The following is a 23,537-nucleotide window of genomic DNA, read 5'->3' as shown; positions in this document are numbered from 1 at the left end:
GTTTGTGGTAGATTGTGTAAGGGGAATTACAGTATATGGCATAATGTGTAAGTGTGTGGCATAATGTGTGATGGGCATTATGGTGTGTAGCATAATTTTTAATGGGCATTACAGTGTGTGGCATAATGTGTAAGGGGGCACTATGCTGTGTGGCACCTGCCTGCTAGAAACTTTTTTGGCTGGGGGGAGAAAAAGATACCACCAAGCTTCATACATTTACCCCTCAATGTGCAAGTACGGTATTTGTAGGTACCTACATATCTTCATCTTCTCCATTTGAACTATGACCTATGATACCACTTTTTCTATGACAATATTACACATTTTGTTTTGTTTTTATATAGTCTTTATTTCATATGTCTGATGACATCAGGCCATGAAATGGTAATCCAATGCAAGACTATCCTACTGGACTTCAATACACCATAAAAGACACCTGCCCTGTGACACCCAGTTTGATTTAAGTTTCCCCTGCGCATACCACAGATGCATGTTGGCAAAAAGGTGGCATGACTTCATCAAATGTCACAGATCAACTAGTAAGAATATATCAAATGAAAATGTAATTTGTATAACAGTCACTATTGGTTACGCTTAATTTCCTCTTCAAGTGATCCTTCAAAATGATGAAGTTGCCTGGACTTTTTTCTTGGGAGTTTTCATGCATTCTACACACAATAAATTGCTGCATACAGTGCTGTACTTTAGATTATAAACTGAAAGATCAAGGGGTGATACATAATTGTATAGCATAGTGCTCTGTTCAATCTGCACCATGTACCTTATTCTGGTGTAATATCAGGAGTGCTTTTGCACCAATGCCGAGTTGCTGACCGCATCCCATATACTGTATAATGGGCACTATGATGTGTGGTATAATGAATAAGGGCCATTATGGTGTGTGGCACAATGTGTAAGGGGCATTATGGTTTGTGGTAGATTGTGTAAGGGGAATTACAGTATATGGCATAATGTGTAAGTGTGTGGCATAATGTGTGATGGGCAGTATGGTGTGTAGCATAATTTTTAATGGGCATTACAGTATGTGGCATAATGTGTAAGGGGGCACTATGCTGTGTGGCACCTGCCTGCCAGAAACTTTTTTGGCAGGGGGGAGAAAAAAGTATAGTTATGCCACCGGGGGGCAATCCTGACCGCTTTTCACCATTCAGCATTGCCATACATCAAAAATAATGGCTCTTTCTCCTTGTTCTCCATCTCTGCCTCACAGAGCAGCAGCATGCCTGGCTGATAGGCCATGGCATGCACAGGAATTAATATATAGTGCTATGGATTGTTGGGGGAGGGGGCCCCGAACTGATATATTGCCTAGGGCCCCATGACGTCTAAATCCAGATCCTATTAATACTGCAGCTGGGACAAAAATGGCCCATTGGCAATCAGACGTGTCTTGGGGTGGCTGCCCATCTTTTTAATGTAATAGATGGGTGTCTAAAAATAATAGGTAAGTGATGGGTGTCTTCAAATAATAGGTACAGTCATCTCAGAACACTAGCTTTGAAATAGTTTCATGAAAATATAAAGCTTTTCATTCAATCTTGTACAAATCAGCTTATGCAGGTATTTGTCATATATTTGGGTAAACATCTTGAAGAAATCATGTACACACAAGTCAAGAAGTTTTCATCAGAGTGTGAAACTAACTACAGGTAATTAAAAACATACTAAAACACAAATGAATAATGATACAAACAACACAACCTAAAGCTGCTTTCAGACCGCATAACTGGCTTTGACCCTGTATTTGAAAATGTTTCCTAAAACGGGGGTCTGCCTGGTAAAACCCCTTTCACACCGCATCTCTTAAACTGTATATTACAGTTTAATTGCCTTTTTTTTACCTGGCAAAGACCCGTCTTTGGAAACTTTTCAAATACACGGTCAAAGCCAGTGCGGTCTTAGGCAGCCCCCCCCCCACCTGGACAGCCAGCCGGCATGCCTCATTGTGGACAGGGGAGCCAAGATCAGATGCTGCTGAGGACAGGGGAACTGGGATCAGATGCTGCAGGGGAGACGAGACCCCAGTTCCGAGGGTTATAATACGGGCTGCACGTCACATGTTTCTCCAGCCCACACATTGCCACCTCTGCTCCTATTTGGGGAGACCCGTTGTGCAGTGGCCGCTTTGCGGTTGGCAGCGCTGACCGGGGGCCACTGGAGACCAGTATACAGGTGTCCCAGGATATTCATAAGTATGAGATGGTCCAGCACGCAGAGGCTGGGATCAGCTGGCAGTCTCCTTGCTTCAGCTATGGGCTATGGGTGATCATTGAAGGTTAAAAGAGTGGTATCTATCCCCATAAAGAACATTACGTGCAAGCCAATCAGCTCCAATATGTAAATTGACAGTTAGGAGCTGATTAACTGGAGCATTATAACCTTGCACATAGTGGGGCAGATGTATCATATCGCGCCGCTATGATACTTCCTGCTTCGCCTCAATAGCGAGGTGAAGCAGGAAGGGACATTGACAAGATGTATTAACATCTTGTCTGCCGAAGCGGGGGAGCGTTAACTCCCCCTCCGGCGATGTCCCTTTCTGGAGATAGCGCATCAGTTAATACTGATGCGCTATCTCCTGTCCCCCGGCCGGCCGCATGAAATGGTAATCCAATGCAAGACTATCCTACTGGACTTCAATACACCATAAAAGACACCTGCCCTGTGACACCCAGTTTGATTTAAGTTTCCCCTGCGCATACCACAGATGCATGTTGGCAAAAAGGTGGCATGACTTCATCAAATGTCACAGATCAACTAGTAAGAATATATCAAATGAAAATGTAATTTGTATAACAGTCACTATTGGTTACGCTTAATTTCCTCTTCAAGTGATCCTTCAAAATGATGAAGTTGCCTGGACTTTTTTCTTGGAGTTTTCATGCATTCTACACACAATAAATTGCTGCATACAGTGCTGTACTTTAGATTATAAACTGAAAGATCAAGGGGTGATACATAATTGTATAGCATAGTGCTCTGTTCAATCTGCACCATGTACCTTATTCTGGTGTAATATCAGGAGTGCTTTTGCACCAATGCCGAGTTGCTGACCGCATCCCATATACTGTATAATGGGCACTATGATGTGTGGTATAATGAATAAGGGCCATTATGGTGTGTGGCACAATGTGTAAGGGGCATTATGGTTTGTGGTAGATTGTGTAAGGGGAATTACAGTATATGGCATAATGTGTAAGTGTGTGGCATAATGTGTGATGGGCAGTATGGTGTGTAGCATAATTTTTAATGGGCATTACAGTATGTGGCATAATGTGTAAGGGGGCACTATGCTGTGTGGCACCTGCCTGCCAGAAACTTTTTTGGCAGGGGGGAGAAAAAAGTATAGTTATGCCACCGGGGGGCAATCCTGACCGCTTTTCACCATTCAGCATTGCCATACATCAAAAATAATGGCTCTTTCTCCTTGTTCTCCATCTCTGCCTCACAGAGCAGCAGCATGCCTGGCTGACAGGCCATGGCATGCACAGGAATTAATATATAGTGCTATGGATTGTTGGGGGAGGGGGCCCCGAACTGATATATTGCCTAGGGCCCCATGACGTCTAAATCCAGATCCTATTAACCCCTTCACGACATTTGACGTATATATACGTCATGGCCGGGAAGTACTTCCCGACACATGACGTATATATACGTCATGACTTTAAACTGTCACTGCGTCTAGAGACGCAGTGACAGAGGGACGATGTCTGCTGTCCCTGACAGCAGACATGTCCCTGCATGCCCAGGGGGGGCTGCGATGCCGCCCCCCCGTCGGCGATCGCTGTGATTGGCTGTTCAGTGTGAACAGCCATTCACAGCGGTTTCCTGTGTTACTGGCGAATCAGACGCTCGGTAACACAGGTGTCAATCACCGCCGGGCGTCAGGGGGCATGAGGGGGTCATCGGTGACGATGACACCTCACCCCACCCTCACCCCACCTGCCCCCAAGGCTGTGATTGGTCCGTGGGACCCACGGACCAATCACAGCCAAGGCGCGACATTTAAACTAACGGTGACTGCGCTGCAGACGCCATTCCGGTCTGGAATTGCGTGCAGAGCGGTCACCGTGCCTATCTGTCGTGATACTGACCTGATCCTTGCTAATACTTACCTGATCCTTGCAAATACCTTACCTGATCACTTGATCACTGCTTGTAGCGTGCTGGACGCTTCCTGGATCTGACTTCCTGAGACTTCCTGCTGCTGCTGCAGTGTGATAGAGAGATAGAGAGAGAGATAGAGAGAGATAGAGAGATAGTGACAGAGAGAGCTATATTTTGTGTCTGCTACCCCCCCTTTTTGGGGGTGCAGGGTTTTTGTATATATAACTGTCAGTGCTGCTGCTGCAGTGTCATAGAGTGATAGATAGTGATAGATAGTGAGAGATGGTACTCTTTACCTAGCACGGCGCCCATCGCGACCATCGCGACCATCGCATGCACTAAAAAACGGGTGCGATGCGATGCCCGCGATGGCCGCGATTTCCCATAGGGACCAATGTTAAAAATCAGATTGGTCGCGATTTTAGTGTTAAAAGTCAGATTGGTCGCGATTTTTACATAGGAATCAATGTTAAATGGGCCACAGAGCCCTAATAGTCCCCCTGAAGTGTGAAATGGCCCCCACAATTTTTAACGCCACCCCACGATCAACGTGAACCCGAAGCGTGGCGAGCGCAGCGAGCCCGCGAGGGGCGGCGGTACGCGTCCTCCGACCTTTTCATACCCCCACTATCCACGTCGGCGTGGAGTTGAGAATAGAATAGTGTGGCGAGCGCAGCGAGCCACCGAGCCCGAAGCGTGGCGAGCGCAGCGAGCCCCGCGAGGGGACGCGGATACCTTCACAGGTAAACGCGTCCCCTCGCGGGCTTCACAGGTGTCCGCGTCGCCATGGACACCTGTGAAGCCCGTGAGGGGACGCGTATAACTGTGAAGGTATCCGCGTCCCCTCGCCACGCTTCGGGCTCGGTGGCTCGCTGCGTTCGCCACACTATTCTATTCTCAACTCCACGCCGACGTGGATAGTGGGGGTATGAAAAGGTCGGAGGACGCGTACCGCCGCCCCTCGCGGGCTCGCTGCGCTCGCCACGCTTCGGGTTCACGTTGATCGTGGGGTGGCGTTAAAAATTGTGGGGGCCATTTCACACTTCAGGGGGACTATTAGGGCTCTGTGGCCCATTTAACATTGTTTCCTATGTAAAAATCGCGGGCATTGAGCCAATTAACGCTAAAATCGCGACCAATCTGACTTTTAACATTGATCCCTATGGGAAAATCGCGGGCATCGCGTCGCACCCGTTTTTGATTTACCCGCGATGCCCGCGATTTTTTACCCCCGTGCTAGGTAAAGAGTACCTGAGAGATAGAGAGATTTGTGTCTGCTACCCCCCCTTTTTGGGGGTGCAGGGTCAGTGCTGCTGCTGCAGTGTCATAGAGTGATAGATAGTGATAGATAGTGAGAGATAGAGAGAGATAGTGACAGAGAGTGATAGAGAGTGTATATTTTGTGTCTGCTACCCCCCCTTTTTGGGGGTGCAGGTTTTTTTTTATACATATAACTGTCAGTGCTGCTGCTGCAGTGTCCTAGAGTGATAGATAGTGATAGATAGTGATAGATAGTGATAGATAGTGAGAGATAGAGAGAGATAGAGAGAGATAGAGAGAGATAGTGACAGAGAGTGATAGAGAGTGTATATTTTGTGTCTGCTACCCCCGCCTTTTGTGCTGATCACTATATCTGAGGTGATCAGCAACTTTTTGGGGGCGCAGAGGTTTTTTTTTTTTATATATATACCTGTCAGTTGCTGCCAGTTGCACTGTCAGTTGCACCAAAGGTTGTGCACCTGCTGCCCCTCACTGGTAATCAGTGTCGCATCACTGATCACCTTTTTTTTTTTTTTGTGGGTGCTGTGTGGTCTTTTTTTAATTTTTTTTTTACACACACTGTGATTTTGTGGGTGTCCTGTGGCCACTGTGCGCTGATCAGTGACGTACAGCACTGATCAGCTTTTTCGGCACAGGGTTGATCTATTTTTTTTTTTTTTTATCAAATTCCTGTTGCCTTTGAGCGCTGTTCAGTGACGGACGTTACTGACCAACATCTGTGCTCAATTTTTGGCGCAGGACCTTTTTTTTTGTTTTTTTAACCCCTTCAATTTTTTTTTTTTAACCCCTTCAATTTTTTATTTTTTTTAACCCCTTCAATTTTTTTTTTTTGTATAAAGTATTTTTTTTTTCTGCACTACATACACACTACACACTACATACCCCCCCGGGTTGAAATAAAGTTTGTACCCCCCCCCTACACTATACACGTGTTGAAACATTTCACTACCAGTAACACAAAAATAAAAATGGCATCCCAAATGTCATCCCAAATGTCATCCCAGTCATCCAGAAGAATGTATTCAGTGGAGGAGGCATATGCCATGGCTTGCCTCTGATTCTGACACAGCCAGTGAGGCAAGCGGGGAATTTGAAGGATTCGTCTTAAGCTCCTCTTCCTCCTCTGGTGATGAGGGACCCCCTCAAAGACGCCCCCGTAGAGCAGCTGAGACCCCCCCCCCAATAATTGATCTCGTATGGACCCCACCACCAGACAATTTTGAGCCCCAGGTTCCTGAGTTTTTGGCCATGCCAGGAATCCAATTTGATTCCACAGGTCTCAGAGAAATTGACTTTTTCAAATTATTTTTCTCTGATGATTTTATAAATTTAATGGTGGACCAAACTAATTTATATGCCCAGCAGTTTATTGCTCAAAACCCCACGTCATCATTTGCTAGGTGGACCCCTGTAGATGCAGTAGAGATGATGACGTTTTGGGGTCTGGTGTTTCATATGGGCATAGTAAAAAAGCCACAAATTAGGCAATATTGGAGTACAGATGTTCTGTACAGCACCCCATTTTACCGTATGGCCATGACTCGGGCTCGTTTTGAGGCAATCCATAAATTTATACATTACACCGATAATGCACAGTGCCCACCCCAGAGATGATCCCACCTTTGACAGGCTATTCAAAGTCAGGCCGGTCATTGATCATTTCAGTGCCAAATTTGCAGAGCTATACATCCCTGATAAATGTATTAGTATCGACGAGTCCCTTATACATTTTAAAGGAAGGGTTAAATTCCGCCAGTACTAGGGTGGCCAATCCCGGGATCGGGATCGGCGGGATCCCGGGATTTGGCCCCCAAAACGCCGGGATTTCAATCCCGGGATTGGAGTTTCCAATCCCGGGATTTCGGGATTAGACGGCGCATGCGCCGTCTAATTCCGGGCAGCGTCTGAGCACTCGCTCAGACACTGCCCGGCTTCTCCGATACCCGGAAACGTAGCACTGCACAGCGTGATGAGGTCACGCTGCGTAGGGCACAGCCCGCCCATCCGCCCCGGCTCCTGGCCAGCACCCCGCCTCCAACCCAACAGCTCTCCCAACCCTGCTCCCGGCAGCACCCTGCACCAGCCCGGCCGCCCACTCTGCAAAATGTAAGTAAATAGTGGGCGGCCAGGGCGTTTTAGGCAGCTAATAATAGCGCTATGCGTGTAGGTGGTATAATGGATGCATTTCCCATTAAATAGCCATATTTCAGGCGTCTGTCTGCACTAGGGATGCCAATCCCGGGATCCCGGGAATCCCGGGATTGAGCATTTTTCAATCCCGAATCCCGGGATTGAAAAAATGCCCCGGGATTGGCATCCCTAGCCAGTACCTTCCCAGTAAGAGGGCAAGGTATGGCATAAAAATGTATAAGCTGTGTGAAAGCACCACAGGGTACACCCACAAGTTTAGGGTATATGAAGGGAAGGATTCAAGAATTGAACCGCCAGAATGCCCCCCCTCCCTCGTAGGTGTTAGTGGAAAAATTGTCTGGGATTTAATGCACCCCTTCCTGGATAAGGGTTATCACCTCTATGTGGATAACTTTTACACTAGCATCCCCCTGTTTAAGGCCCTTGGTTCAAGAGGTACAGCAGCTTGCGGTACTGTGCGCAAGAACCAAAGAGGCCTCCCCAAAACGCACATTGCCCAAGTACTAAGAAGGGGTGAAAGCAGGGGAATATGCACCGAAAATATGTTGTTGGTCAAATATAAGGACAAGAGGGGTGTCCTTATACTGACAACAATTCATGGAGACAGTACCACCTCCATCCCTGTACGAGGTACCAGTACCCACACCTCAAAACCAAATTGTATCCTAGATTACAATAAGTACATGGGCGGAGTGGATCTTTCAGATCAGGTACTGAAGCCGTACAGTGCCCTGCGGAAAACAAATATCTGGTACAAGAAGCTGGCCGTGTATATCATCCAGATGGCACTGTATAACGCTTACGTGCTATTCCGTTCTACCGGCCAGAGGGGGACATTTATGCACTTTCAAGAGGAAGTCATAAAGGGCCTAATATTTGGGAACCAGCAGGCAGAGGGCCCCAGTACTTCTAGTACTGGCCCCCGTATTGTACCAGGGCAGCATTTTCCCAACGAAATCCCCTCCACTGCAAGAAAGGGCAGGACACAAAAAAGGTGCAAAGTTTGCTATAAAAAGGGAATAAGAAAGGAAACTATTTTCCACTGTGAAACTTGCCCCGACAAACCCGGCCTATGTATAAAGGAGTGTTTCAAAATATACCACACATCTATGGATTATTAGGTTCATCATTTCACCGTGCTTCGGGGGTCTTGCTAATGCCACATAGCACCCACCATTCATTCCACCAGAATCTGAGCTGCAAAATCCAAAAATCACTCCTTCCCTTCTGAGTCCTGCCATGCACCCAACTGGTATTTTTTGGTCACATGTGAGGCATTGCCGTACTCTGGAGAAATGGGGGCACAGACTTTGGGGTGCTTTGTCTACTTCATTCCTTGTGAAAATGACAAATTTTGAGCCAGAACTGCATTTTTTGTGTAAAAAAATGTAATTTTTCATTTTCACTGCCCAGTTGTATCAAAATTGGTGAAACCCCTGGGGGTTTGAAATGTACACTATACCCCTAGATGAATTCCCTGAGGGGTGTAGTTTGCAAAATGGGGTCACTTGTGGGGGGGTTCCACTGTATTGGTAATGCAACATAGCACCCACCATTCATTCCACCAAAATCTGTGCTCCAAAATCCAAAAATCACTCCTTCCCTTCTGAGTCCTGCCATGCACCCAACTGGTATTTTTTGGTCACATGTGAGGCATTGCCGTACTCTGGAGAAATGGGGGCACAGATTTTGGGGTGCTTTGTCTCCTTCATTCCTTGTGAAAATGAAAAATTTTGAGCCAGAAGTACATTTTTGTGTAAAAAAAATGTAATTTTTCATTTTCACAGCCCAGTTGTACCAAAATTGGTGAAACCCCTGGGGGTTTGAAATGTACACTATACCCCTAGATGAATTCCCTGAGGGGTGTAGTTTGCAAAATGGGGTCACTTGTGGGGGGGTTCCACTGTATTGGTAAGGCAACATAGCACCCACCATTCATTCCACCAAAATCTGTGCTCCAAAATCCAAAAATCACTCCTTCCCTTCTGAGTCCTGCCATGCACCCAACTGGTATTTTTTGGTCACATGTGAGGCATTGCCGTACTCTGGAGAAATGGGGGCACAGATTTCGGGGTGCTTTGTCTCCTTCATTCCTTGTGAAAATGAAAAATTTTGAGCCAGAACTGCATTTTTGTGTAAAAAAATGTAATTTTTCATTTTCACTGCCCAGTTGTATCAAAATTGGTGAAACCCCTGGGGGTTTGAAATGTACACTATACCCCTAGATGAATTCCCTGAGGGGTGTACTTTGCAAAATGGGGTGACTTGTGGGGGGGTTCCACTGTATTGGTGCTTTGGGAGCAGTGTTCCCTCTAAGCTGTGCGCATGTGCGCGCGCACACAACTCGATGAGCGTGCGCACAGACATTACAACAGAGCGCACAAAGCAGCAGTGGTCCCTTTTTGCTGTTGTGGACTCAATTAATGTGTGTTTCACCCATTAACTACATTGTGTGCTGTGTTTTGAATGTTTAAATGTTTAACATCATTTTGAAGTGAAGTTAACACAAATGCTGAACGTCTTTTTCCAGTTATATATAAAAATTTAAATTTCCTTCCAAAGTTGCACAGGCAAAATCTTTTGCCGCACACAGCCTTTGTAAAATTAGAGGGAACATTGTTTGGGAGTCTTGCTAATGCAACATGGCACCCACCATTCATTCCACCAAAATCTGTGCTGCCAAATCCAAAAATCACTCCTTCCCTTCTGAGTCCTGCCATGCGCCCAACTGGTATTTTTTGGTCACATGTGAGGCATTGCCGTACTCGGGAGAAATTAGGGCACAGATTTTGGGGTGCTTTGTCTCCTTCATTCCTTGTGAAAATGAAAAATTTTTAGCCAGAACTGCATTTTTGTGTAAAAAAATGTAATTTTTCATTTTCACTGCCCAGTTGTATCAAAATTGGTGAAACCCCTGGGGGTTTGAAATGTACACTATACCCCTAGATGAATTCCCTGAGGGGTGTACTTTGCAAAATGGGGTGACTTGTGGGGGGGTTCCACTGTATTGGTGCTTTGGGAGTCTTGCTAATGCAACATGGCACCCACCATTCATTCCACCAAAATCTGTGCTGCCAAATCCAAAAATCACTCCTTCCCTTCTGAGTCCTGCCATGCGCCCAACTGGTATTTTTTGGTCACATGTGAGGCATTGCCGTACTCGGGAGAAATTGGGGCACAGATTTTGGGGTGCTTTGTCTCCTTCATTCCTTGTGAAAATGAAAAATTTTGAGCCAGAACTGCATTTTTGTGTAAAAAAATGTAATTTTTCATTTTCACTGCCCAGTTGTATCAAAATTGGTGAAACCCCTGGGGGTTTGAAATGTACACTATACCCCTAGATGAATTCCCTGAGGGGTGTACTTTGCAAAATGGGGTGACTTGTGGGGGGGTTCCACTGTATTGGTGCTTTGGGAGTCTTGCTAATGCAACATGGCACCCACCATTCATTCCACCAAAATCTGTGCTGCCAAATCCAAAAATCACTCCTTCCCTTCTGAGTCCTGCCATGCGCCCAACTGGTATTTTTTGGTCACATGTGAGGCATTGCCGTACTCGGGAGAAATTGGGGCACAGATTTTGGGGTGCTTTGTCTCCTTCATTCCTTGTGAAAATGAAAAATTTTGAGCCAGAACTGCATTTTTGTGTAAAAAAATGTAATTTTTCATTTTCACTGCCCAGTTGTATCAAAATTGGTGAAACCCCTGGGAGTTTGAAATGTACACTATACCCCTAGATGAATTCCCTGAGGGGTGTACTTTGCAAAATGGGGTGACTTGTGGGGGGGTTCCACTGTATTGGTGCTTTGGGAGTCTTGCTAATGCAACATGGCACCCACCATTCATTCCACCAAAATCTGTGCTGCCAAATCCAAAAATCACTCCTTCCCTTCTGAGTCCTGCCATGCGCCCAACTGGTATTTTTTGGTCACATGTGAGGCATTGCCGTACTCGGGAGAAATTGGGGCACAGATTTTGGGGTGCTTTGTCTCCTTCATTCCTTGTGAAAATGAAAAATTTTGAGCCAGAACTGCATTTTTGTGTAAAAAAATGAAATTTTTCATTTTCACTGCCCAGTTGTATCAAAATTGGTGAAACCCCTGGGGGTTTGAAATGTACACTATACCCCTAGATGAATTCCCTGAGGGGTGTACTTTGCAAAATGGGGTGACTTGTGGGGGGGTTCCACTGTATTGGTGCAACATAGCACCCACCATTCATTCCACCAAAATCTGTGCTGCAAAATCCAAAAATCACTCCTTCCCTTCTGAGTCCTGCCATGCACCCAACTGGTATTTTTTGGTCACATGTGAGGCATTGCCGTACTCGGGAGAAATTGGGGCACAGATTTTGGGGTGCTTTGTCTCCTTCATTCCTTGTGAAAATGAAAAATTTTGAGCCAGAACTGCATGTTTGTGTAAAAAAATGTAATTTTCCATTTTCACATCCCAGTTGTACCAAAATTGGTGAAACCCCTGGGGGTTTGAAATGTACAGTATACCCCTAGATGAATTCCCTGAGGGGTGTAGATTGCAAAATGGGGTGACTTGTGAGGGAGGTTCCTAACTTTTAGCACTTATGGTGCCTAGAAACCTACATGGTGCCTAAAAAAAAATCTCATAAAAAGGAGGCTCCAAAATCAAGTAGGTGCTCCTTCTATTATGAAGCCTGTGGTTTGGTCAACGTGCACACTAGGGCCACATATAGGATATTTTTTAAAACAAAAGAATTGGGGGAATCAATTTTTAGTCACATTTCTCTAGTAAAATCTACTGTATTCGTTAGAAAAATGTATTAAAATTGAAACTCTGCAAAAAAAAAGAAATTTTGAAATTTCACCTACACTTTGTTTTAATTCCTGTGAAACACCTAAAGGGTTAACAAACTTCCAAAATGCTGTTTTGAATACTGTGAGGGGTGCAGTTTTTGAAATGGCATCATTTATGGGGGTGTCTCACATACAAGTCCCTCAAAGTCACATCAGAACTGAACTGGTCCCTAAAAAAATCAGTGTTTGAAATTTTCTTGAAAATTTGAGAATTTGCTAGTCATATTTGAAGCCTCCTAGTGTCCAAAAAAATGAAAAGGAGGTTGAAATAATGATTGCAACATAAAGTAGACATATGGTCTTTGTTAGTTATTAACTATTTTGAGTGGTATGATTATTTGTCTCACAAGCAGAAAATGTGACATTTTGCATATTGCTAAATTTTCCATTTTTTCACGATATTTTGGTATTTTTCACAAAAAAACACAGACTGTATCGACCAAAATTTACCACTAACTTGAAGTACAATGTGTCACGAGAAAACAATCTCAAAATCACTGGGATAAGTAAAAGCAAAAAAAAGTTATCCCCACTTAAGTGAGACATGTCAGATTTGAAAAAAAGGGCTCTGTCATGAAGGCACAAACTGGCTCTGTCATGAAGGGGTTAATACTGCAGCTGGGACAAAAATGGCCCATTGGCAATCAGACGTGTCTTGGGGTGGCTGCCCATCTTTTTAATGTAATAGATGGGTGTCTAAAAATAATAGGTAAGTGATGGGTGTCTTCAAATAATAGGTACAGTCATCTCAGAACACTAGCTTTGAAATAGTTTCATGAAAATATAAAGCTTTTCATTCAATCTTGTACAAATCAGCTTATGCAGGTATTTGTCATATATTTGGGTAAACATCTTGAAGAAATCATGTACACACACAAGTCAAGAAGTTTTCATCAGAGTGTGAAACTAACTACAGGTAATTAAAAACATACTAAAACACAAATGAATAATGATACAAACAACACAACCTAAAGCTGCTTTCAGACCGCATAACTGGCTTTGACCCTGTATTTGAAAATGTTTCCTAAAACGGGGGTCTGCCTGGTAAAACCCCTTTCACACCGCATCTCTTAAACTGTATATTACAGTTTAATTGCCTTTTTTTTACCTGGCAAAGACCCGTCTTTGGAAACTTTTCAAATACACGGTCAAAGCCAGTGCGGTCTTAGGCAGCCCCCCCCCACCTGGACAGCCAGCCGGCATGCCTCATTGTGGACAGGGGAGCCAAGATCAGATGCTGCTGAGGACAGGGGAACTGGGATCAGATGCTGCAGGGGAGACGAGACCCCAGTTCCGAGGGTTATAATACGAGCTGCACGTCACATGTTTCTCCAGCCCACACATTGCCACCTCTGCTCCTATTTGGGGAGACCCGCTGTGCAGTGGCCGCTTTGCGGTTGGCAGCGCTGACCGGGGGCCACTGGAGACCAGTATACAGGTGTCCCAGGATATTCATAAGTATGAGATGGTCCAGCACGCAGAGGCTGGGATCAGCTGGCAGTCTCCTTGCTTCAGCTATGGGCTATGGGTGATCATTGAAGGTTAAAAGAGTGGTATCTATCCCCATAAAGAACATTACGTGCAAGCCAATCAGCTCCAATATGTAAATTGACAGTTAGGAGCTGATTAACTGGAGCATTATAACCTTGCACATAGTGGGGCAGATGTATCATATCGCGCCGCTATGATACTTCCTGCTTCGCCTCAATAGCGAGGTGAAGCAGGAAGGGACATTGACAAGATGTATTAACATCTTGTCTGCCGAAGCGGGGGAGCGTTAACTCCCCCTCCGGCGATGTCCCTTTCTGGAGATAGCGCATCAGTTAATACTGATGCGCTATCTCCTGTCCCCCGGCCGGCCGCACTGGGCATGCGCGGGATCTCGCTGTTCACGCGAGATCCCCAGCGCAGCCCAGACCTAACAGTAGAGACAGCGCTGTCCCTGCTGTTTAGATAGGGCTTCGCCAGCCTGATGCTGGCGAAGCCAAACCCGGCTTCGTGCGGAACGGTCAGCGATGCTGACCGTTCATACATTCGGCCTGCTATCATTTTGATAGCAGCGCCGATATGGACAGGGGCGCATAGCGCCCCTGTCCATTACCGCATCCCGGCCGCTTCATACATGGGGGAGAAGCGGTATCAGTGCACATAACGTGCGCTGATACCCTTCTCCCCCATATCGACACATCATACATCTGCCCCAATGTTCTTTATGGGGATAGATACCACCAAGCTTCATACATTTACCCCTCAATGTGCAAGTACGGTATTTGCAGGTACCTACATATCTTCATCTTCTCCATTTGAACTATGACCTATGATACCACTTTTTCTATGACAATATTACACATTTTGTTTTGTTTTTATATAGTCTTTATTTCATATGTCTGATGACATCAGGCCATGAAATGGTAAATGCAAGACTATCCTACTGGACTTCAATACACCATAAAAGACTTTATTTTATATTTATGTGCATTAGCTCCTATACGTGTGTTTCTTTGTTTCTTTCACGTTGCATAGTTATATTTATAGGAGAACACCCATCATTTACTGTTAAACGCTGACTTAGGCTGCTCAGCGCAGTTTCAGGACCACATACTTATTCTTTTGGTCATATTAAATAAAAATAAAATACCTTTTTGGATATACCAATTCCATAATTTATGGTTATATTTGAATTTGATCACCCTAGTGCTGTTTTATCTACGTTATACTATCTCAAGTGGGAACTGACTATGCCCTTCCCAAACACTTGCTTGTATAGGAATTAACCCCCAGGCAATGCTCGATATTAACAAATATGTTTTATTTTTTATTACGGTCTTTTTGCAGTGAACTGAGCAGGTCATTGGCTAAGAAGAGCAATCTTGTCCTTGAAGTACAGTAGGAAGCTAAATCCTGTGCATTGATAGTTGCTGGGGGTTTAGCAAGGGAGTGATACAAGTGATTTAGATATATTAGAAAGTTCATGGGCTTGAGCAGAGATGAGAGATTGGAAATCTGTGTGTTTGGCAATGTCCAGGACATTACCATAAGAGTGGTAGACAGTCTTACAAGTGAAGAAGTCATTTTTATTACTGTCATTTTCTCAGAAAATCACCCATGTATGATGTGATAGGTTTCATTGTATGAAAGGCTAATCAAGGTTTCAGAAATGTAAATTATTTTGAGGTTTTATTCCTAGTAGCAAAATTGCACATGGCTCTATAGTACTACATGGACACCTACCAGATTTTCTTGGTTTCTTGATACTATATTCTGTTCTTCCTCATTCCCATTTTTCATGTACTTGACTTCTTCAACTGGTTTGATCCTGTATTCATCTGTAGGAAAGATAATAGTAATATTACTACATGCTTGGCAGTAGCGCACACAGGGGGGGTTGTATCTGTATAGTTCTCTTATCTTGTAATAGGCATACAAACGAATACAGGTTGAGTATCCCGTATCCGAATATCCATTATCCAAATTATTCCGAAAACCATACATTCCAGAAAGTGAAAAAAAAATTGTTTTTTTTTTTTGCTAAAAACTCACTGGGGACATCTGTAACAGCAGAACTGGGGACATGGTATGTAACTGGCACGATATATGTACAAGAAAATGATTGCTTGGCATTCAAATTCAATATCTGAGACAAATTTTGTTTCATGTTTTGAAACCTTGTTTTCTGAACAAATAAAATATATTTGTGTGTATTTTATGTGGTTGATGTGTTTATACAGCATAAATGCAAGATACTTCAAAATACATCATTGAAATATTAAAATATTCCAAAATACGGAATAATCCGTTATCCAAAATTCTCCTGGTCCCGAGCATTTTGGATACTGGACACTCAACCTGTATAACTGAGACTGTAGTCAGAAATAGTGTAGCAGCTAGTATGGTATTACACTTAAAACCATTACCGGATGTCCTCACATAGGGTTTGTAATATTAGTCACTAATGGTCCTGCACCATTATGGTCCACACTAGCGTACACTCAGGTATACATATGGATGACTAGCATTGGCAATGCCGGTGGTCAGAATACCAATGCCGGCACCCCGATGGAGAAAATCCTACACAATGCCTTGCACCCTAATCCTAACCCTCCCCGCTATTGCCTAATCATAACCCACCCTTTGTAAGTGCTTTACGCCCTCCGTGCCACCTACATGAAAGTCCCCCTATAGTACCTAAACTTAAACCCCCCAGCCTCAGTTGGCACTAGGAATCTCTTTTAAAATCTGGGGTCTGATCAAAGGCTGATTTATATTTTTTACAGTTTAATGTGTCTAATTCAGACCTGATCGCATGGCTTCTAATCTTTGAAGTCCATCGATCATACAGAGTTGATTCCCACCCCATGCAAGCCTGCAAATTGCTTAGTACGGTTTGCAAATATATTGCAGGCTGCAAATCCATTCGCAAGCAGCAGCTCACCATCTAATGATTTTCCACTGTGTGCAGTCTGTGCATAGCCGAGGACTTAACTCGGTGGCTGCGATAGAAACGGGCTATTCGGGGCGGGAGCTGACGTCACAGGACTACCCCTTAAATGCCTGGGCCTGCCTACATTATCCCTGACACTCCCAGAAATGGGTGGTTACCACCCACAAAAGCAGGCTTTCTGTCAATCACCTTACAAACTGCCAGCAATCAAAAAAAGGCAGCCTTGCGCATGCATCTATCCATAATCGCTCGGCCTGCTAATGCACAGTCGTGCGATCGGTCCGGATTAGGCCCAATGTTTATTAAAGGAGTTATCAGACAACAACTATTGGGGGGGGGGGGTGTGACAGAAGGAGATAAAGTAATGGTGGAGGAAGGGAATACAGCAACAATCTCACAGGTACACTACAAAATCATCACAAATATATACAAACATAATAAGCAGTACCTGAAATAATCAAAGAATTAAAATGGTTTTAGTGGAGTCCTAAAGAAAATTGTGTATCTTAAAATCAAACACCACAGGTCAGGGGGGGAGGAGCGCCATGGAATGATAACCAGGAAGGCCAAATGAAGAGAAGATTACATGCTTTATTTTACATTACTTTCCTGAATAGGTACTCCATTTGGTAGGTGTGCCAAACATAAGAAACTATAGCATAGAGGGGACAGACTGAGATTTCCAGTGTAGAGCAATTTTACACTTGCTAAATTTATTATGTGCCATATTAATTTCTGAGTAGGGATATCAATACTGAGGTAGTACAGGTTGAGTATCCATTATCCAAATTATTCCGAAAACCTTACATTCCAGACAGTGAAAAAAAAAATTCTTGCTAAAAGCACTACTGGGGACATCTGTAACAGCACTACGGAGAACATGATATGTAACTGGCACTACTGAGTACATGGTATGTAACTGGCACTAAATATGTGCAAGAAAATTATTGTTTGGCATAAAAACTCAGTGCTTGAGATAGGATACAAACTTTGTTTCATGTTTTGAAACTTTGTTTTATACACAAATAACATAATATATTTGTGTGCATTTCATGTGTTTGATGTGTAACAAATGCAAGATATGTCATTGAAATATAAAAATATTCTGAAATACAGAATAACCCATTATCCAAAATTCTTCTGGTCCCAAGCATTTTGGATAAGGGATACTCAACCTGTACAAGAATAAAGTACTACAATGGTAATGCAGGGACAATCACACCTGTGATCCGAGTTATATGGCTTTGTACGGCCTTCCAAATCGAGATTTGTTAAGGGGTGCCCAGAATATATGGAGTAGGGTGCCTTTCACTCCAAATAATAGAAAAAAGATCTAGTAAGTTTGTCCCAGAATGAAGATGTATCCATAGGAGAGAAGAAATATTTGATAAATTTACTAAGTCAGACTCTATCTGTAACATCGAAGTGAAAGGATATCAGAATTCCATAACACTGCTTAGGATAAATGGACCACATATATATTTTTTGGTATTCCCAAACCCCCTGACTTTGGTGCATTCTGTAGGGATTTGAGTCAAACGTTTGGTATCCTGCCAGCCCAGAGGAAGCATTAGAACATTTTGCTAAACTAACCATATCCCTGGGGTGAGCATAATCCAAAGCGATGAATCACCTGGAACAATTTATGGCAAGTATCGCTGTGTAAGATGATAGACTAGGTGGGCACTGAGAGCTGGCCTAGAGGTCTCCCTTCTGGGGAGTGGTATACGTGGTGACCACTGCGGCAGTGCTATAAGCTGATTACCAGACAGAGGATCCCCCCTCCTCATAACTGGTGCACAGTGTGATCGCTGAGGAAAGAGGTCCCCCTTCTTGTATGTACGAACCTGTTGACCGCTGTAACAGCATCGCACCTCTGTAGACAACAACAATTGATATCTGGATCCATTTGGAAAGTATATAATGACTATCAGTTGACACACTTGTACATCTTGCTACATTATAACAATGTATGTGCTTAAATCAGTGAGGCACCCCAATAAGAATCTCCCACATCAGCGTTGGTAACTTCACCTGCTATATCACTACGGACTGCTTGGGATAACAGCCAGGGGACTATTTGATCCATATAATCATCTATATAGGCTCCATGTTCAATTCCAGCTGAAAGAGCCAAATAAATGTTTAAGGATATGAAACAAATAGTCAAAGTCTATTAAGTTTCATTTGGGGAGGTAGAGCATACGGCTAGAAACATATAATTGGACTTTTTATTAAAATGTGAAACCGGAGAGACCAAATTAACAGTATTGTTTTTATTATTGTATTATTATTATTATTATTATTGTATTATTGTATTTAAGTATTGTTTTATCACAATGTCATTTGTATTGGTTAAATTGAATATTGTCTCACCTCCGTGCACTCTCTTAACCTTTTGCAGTTCATTTTTTTATTTTTTGCAATTCAAACAGTCTGGTTTAAATTTATTGTAATTTTTTTTATATAAAAAAATGGTTTTGTGTTGAATGATGTTAAATGTTCTTATTTTAAAGTGGCTCACCATTGGATCTGTGCTAGGGCTGTTGAGCATGAATAGAGCATAGCTGCCTACCCTCCTGCATTCTGCAGGAGACTCCCTGAAATAACAGCAATCTCCCTCTCTCCCTCATAAGTCTAGTAATCTCCCTCATGTCACCTAGCCCACATTACACTGTTACATTTTTTGGGGAAAAAATAAATAAATAAGAGATAGATACATTTACATTGCATCATCAGCGCCATTTCCCAGCACTTTGGCAAGTATAGTAGCTCTTACTAACTAAGCTTTGGGGATATAAGTCATGTTAAAAGATTCCTTTCAGATGTAGCAGTACACACCAACAATTCTAGGTGCCACGTTCACAATCTCTTTTCAAAATCTCTCCATATATGGAATTAGACACGCCCTGTGGGTGGAGCATGACACACCCCATCAATAAGGCACTGTGCAAAATTCTATTACCAACTAAAATCTCCCTGAAACTAGTTCTTAAAAGTAGGCAAGTATGGAATAGAGGTTGGAATTGAAAGGATTAATTGATTGTATTGATTAGCGAATCTAACAGTAAAAAGGTTAGCAAAGAACTTTGTTTAAGAATGAAATGGGTCAATACTTTCCGCAAAGTGTAGTATTCCAATCATATTTAGAGAATATAACGGTCTCGACTCTGGTGGTGGAATCATCTAAATGCCTTACCAAGAGAACGGAAAAAATAAATCAGTTAAATCACGTACTAGGCGACAGAAACATTTTTTATAAAATAATTCAGGAAGGCCATCAGGGCCCACGGCTGACAAGTTTATAAGGGTTATAATGGTCACCTCAATCTCTTCAGATGATAACTCTTTATTGAGAAATTGTTGTTGGGCTTCAGAGAGTCATTATCTGGTGTTGCAGACTACAGTATGTCTATCAGGCAGGGATGGCAAATTATGTAGATAGTGATAAAAATCTTTCCAACAGTTTGCTGTTTGTTAAGAGTCATATGTCAGTTAATGCTAGGAATCTTAATTTGGTTACATTGTTCATGAGCATGTATACGAGAAACTAAGATAGAGTCTGCTTTGTCACACTACAGAATACAGCACATAGTTTGAGCCTCTTTGCCTGAAAGGATCAGGTATTCTTGGCCTTTGAGGGTTTTCTTACATAAATGATGGTGTTGAAGTGTGCAGACCTCAAGCTGATTCTCTAATGATAGAGTGTCCTGAAAATATTTCACTTTCTGAGCTTTACCTAAAAAGATAAATTGGCCATGCTTGGTGGCTTTATGAGCCTCCCATACCACTGTTGAGAAGCTTTTTGCTGTATTATGCAAAGTGAAAAACTCCTCCAAAGCCTTATCTATCCACAAAACATATTCTGACTTCAGAAGAGAAGCATTAATTCACCATCTAAAAGACAGAGGGGCACACAGCAATATGGTCTGACCATACTGGAGAGGTCCTCTGTTTTTTTTATGCTTAGCCTAAAAAATTTTTTAATGAGGACATTTAAAAGCTTGTTGACAGATGGACAAAGTGTATTGGAAAAAGGGAGATTATCCCGAGAAAGAATTTGGCAGTCTCTCTCCTGTATATTTTTGGGGAGGAGGATTGGTGGGGTCCCGGAGAATTGTCCAGCAGATTATGGATCCAGATTAACTCAGAAAGACAGCAGAATTTTTTTCGGGTTAGATGGTGTCAGTGTACCTAGGTGCGTCTTGTATTGAAAAAAGCTGAGGTTGTTGAATCCTGTTGATCATTTAAGCCGGTCCGGGTAGTTTGGTAACAAGTGCAGATGAGAGGGATGCAGGTGGTAGCTCAACGCGTTTCGAAATTTAATAGGATGGGAGATTCAGAAAGTGAGAGATTTGGGAAGAAATCTCCAGTTTTTTAAAAGCAGCAATCATTTACACTTCAAAATGAAACTGGTTTTGCAGTGTAAATGATTGCCGCTTTAAAAAAAAAAAAACTTGAGATTTCTTACCAAATCACTCTCTTTCTGAATCTCTAATCCTAATAAATTTCACCCAATGTATTTGTCTTTTGGTGCCCGTCGTAGGTGATTGCATACCTTAAGTTAAGGTATGCGATGGACGCGACCGACGCGATTTCAGGGCTATTTTTAGCCTTTTCCCCGACAATTAAAAAATCGCGTCCATCGCATGCTTTAAGTTAAGGCATGCGATGCGACCGATGCGATGGACGCGATTTTACATAGGGAACAATGTTAAATGGGCCAATGGACCCGATTTTTCATTGTATACCCACCCTTATGGGTATTTTACATGACAAATGCCCCCCCCCCCCATTGTTAACGCCACCCCACGATGAACGCCAACCCGAAGTGTGGCGAGCGCCGGCGGTATGCGTCCTCCGACCTTTTCATACCCCCACTATCCACGTCAGAGTGGAGTTGATTTTATATAGTGTGGCGAGCACAGCGAGCCCGAAGCGTGGCGAGCGCAGCGAGTAATGTGCATCCCCTCGCTGCGCTCGCCATACTATATAAAATCAACTCCACGCCGATGTGGATAGTGGGGGTATGAAAAGATCGGAGGACGCATACTGCCGGCCCTCGCCAATAAAAATTGGCCAATCAGGTCTCAGGGACCATTTTACATTGATTCCAATGTAAAAATCACGTAGATCGCATCGCATGCGATTTGGTTGCATGCGATGCAATCGACGCAATTTCGGGGGTCCCGATGGATACAATTTTTATCGCTGGCGCCGTGCTAGGAAACAAGTACCGAATGTTGATTAAAATAAATTCTACTGTCAGAGTGCGGATACTTTTTTACTCCCCTCCACACTTAAAACTATGCTCACTAACTAATGCACAAATAAGTGGAGTAGAAGGTCACATATGTCGTGCATCATCGTGTTGAATGATAAAAATGTATTTACAAAACTTGACCTGTTCTATAAAGAGACAATCTATCTTTGCCATTCCAGGAACTGTTACTGCTGAATTACCATATTTTTCACTCTATAAGACGCACCGGACCACAAGACCCACCTAGTTTTAGAGGAGGAAAACAGGAAAAAAAATACTCTGAAACAAATAATGTAATGCCCGCTCCCCCCCTCCCCATGTACTTGTATGCCCGCTCCCCCCCTCCCCTGGTACTTGTCAGCAGCTCACAGAGGTCTGGGCCCTGCGCTTTGCTAAAAAAGCCTAGCGTGAACACTAGAATCTAGGGGGTTTACTCATATCCGATCACAGCCCTGTCATTTCCCAAAGCGGATAATTATCGATAAACTGCGCATACATACGGATTGTAGCACACATGCGCGAGGCCATCCAGCATCTCCTGATTGCAGGCCTTTCGCAAGTTTATTGACACAAAGCGACGGCTGTGGGTGCTAATTGGTCGTTTAGGGGGGTGTCAGGGAAAACGCAGGCATGCCCAGACATTTTCTGGGAGGGTTTGTGATGTCAGTGCCATTCTATCATACAGACAGAGTATGTTCTGGGTTACACAAAGATTGCACACATTGGAAAAATCCTTAGATGTCTTAGAATCCTTATGTGAGTGAGTTGCGAATGGATTTGCAGCTAATAACTGGTCGGCACGATTTTCACTCTGACATGTTGGTGGATATCTGATCTCAGGGCTCTGCAATTTCACAGAGCAGCGATCAGGGTCTGAACCAGGCCCAAGTACCTTTCCCACTGCAGCTCTTAAATGGTAATTTGCCATTTTTTTTTTAGCCTTTTTAAATGGGTAGAGCTGCAGTGGGAATGCTCCAGGTTGCTGTACCAGTTTAAAAATACCATTTTTTTTTTAAATGGGTAAAAAGCAGAGTTTTACCCGTTTAAGAGCCATTTTTTTGCCAGTGGGAAAGGGTCCTAAATGGTATTTAGTAATATTAATAATAATAATAATAATAATAAAGTTTAAGAACAGGATTGGCTTCCTGCTTGTGATGACTGTACAGTCACCACATCCAGGAAGTAATCACAGCAGACAGTAGACAGAGAAGAGCTAAACCGTTTTTGTGCTGTACTGCTGTTTACATTCTGCTACCATGCCCAGTTGGACTGAGGAGATCAGGGAACTCCTTCGAATTCATGGGGAAGAAGAAATCATGTGTCAGATGACCGGTACGGTAAAGGATGCTGCAATATACCGTAATACATACCTCCCATCTTCTGATTAAATGAAATAGGGACACTCGCGCGGCTTAGGGGCCGGGGCGTATGTAAATGAGGGCG

The 23,537-nt window shown here is 43.4% G+C and overlaps 1 protein-coding gene across 4 annotated transcripts in view; it reads right to left on the bottom strand.

Annotated features, from left to right (window-relative positions):
* Positions 1–23,537, bottom strand: part of C8H1orf21 (chromosome 8 C1orf21 homolog) — a 153,376-nt gene that overhangs the window by 44,557 nt on the left and 85,282 nt on the right. For all 4 annotated transcript variants that reach the window (XM_083156778.1, XM_083156779.1, XM_083156777.1 and 1 more), the window contains one exon: positions 15,622–15,716. In XM_083156778.1, coding sequence (XP_083012904.1) covers positions 15,622–15,716 — 95 coding nt within the window. The remainder of the gene's footprint in view (positions 1–15,621; positions 15,717–23,537) is intronic.

Source organism: Crinia signifera, chromosome 8 (genome assembly GCF_055691185.1).
Source record: "Crinia signifera chromosome 8, ASM5569118v1, whole genome shotgun sequence".
NCBI classification, from domain to species: Eukaryota; Metazoa; Chordata; class Amphibia; order Anura; family Myobatrachidae; genus Crinia; species Crinia signifera.
This window is presented reverse-complemented; position numbering and strand designations above follow the sequence as displayed.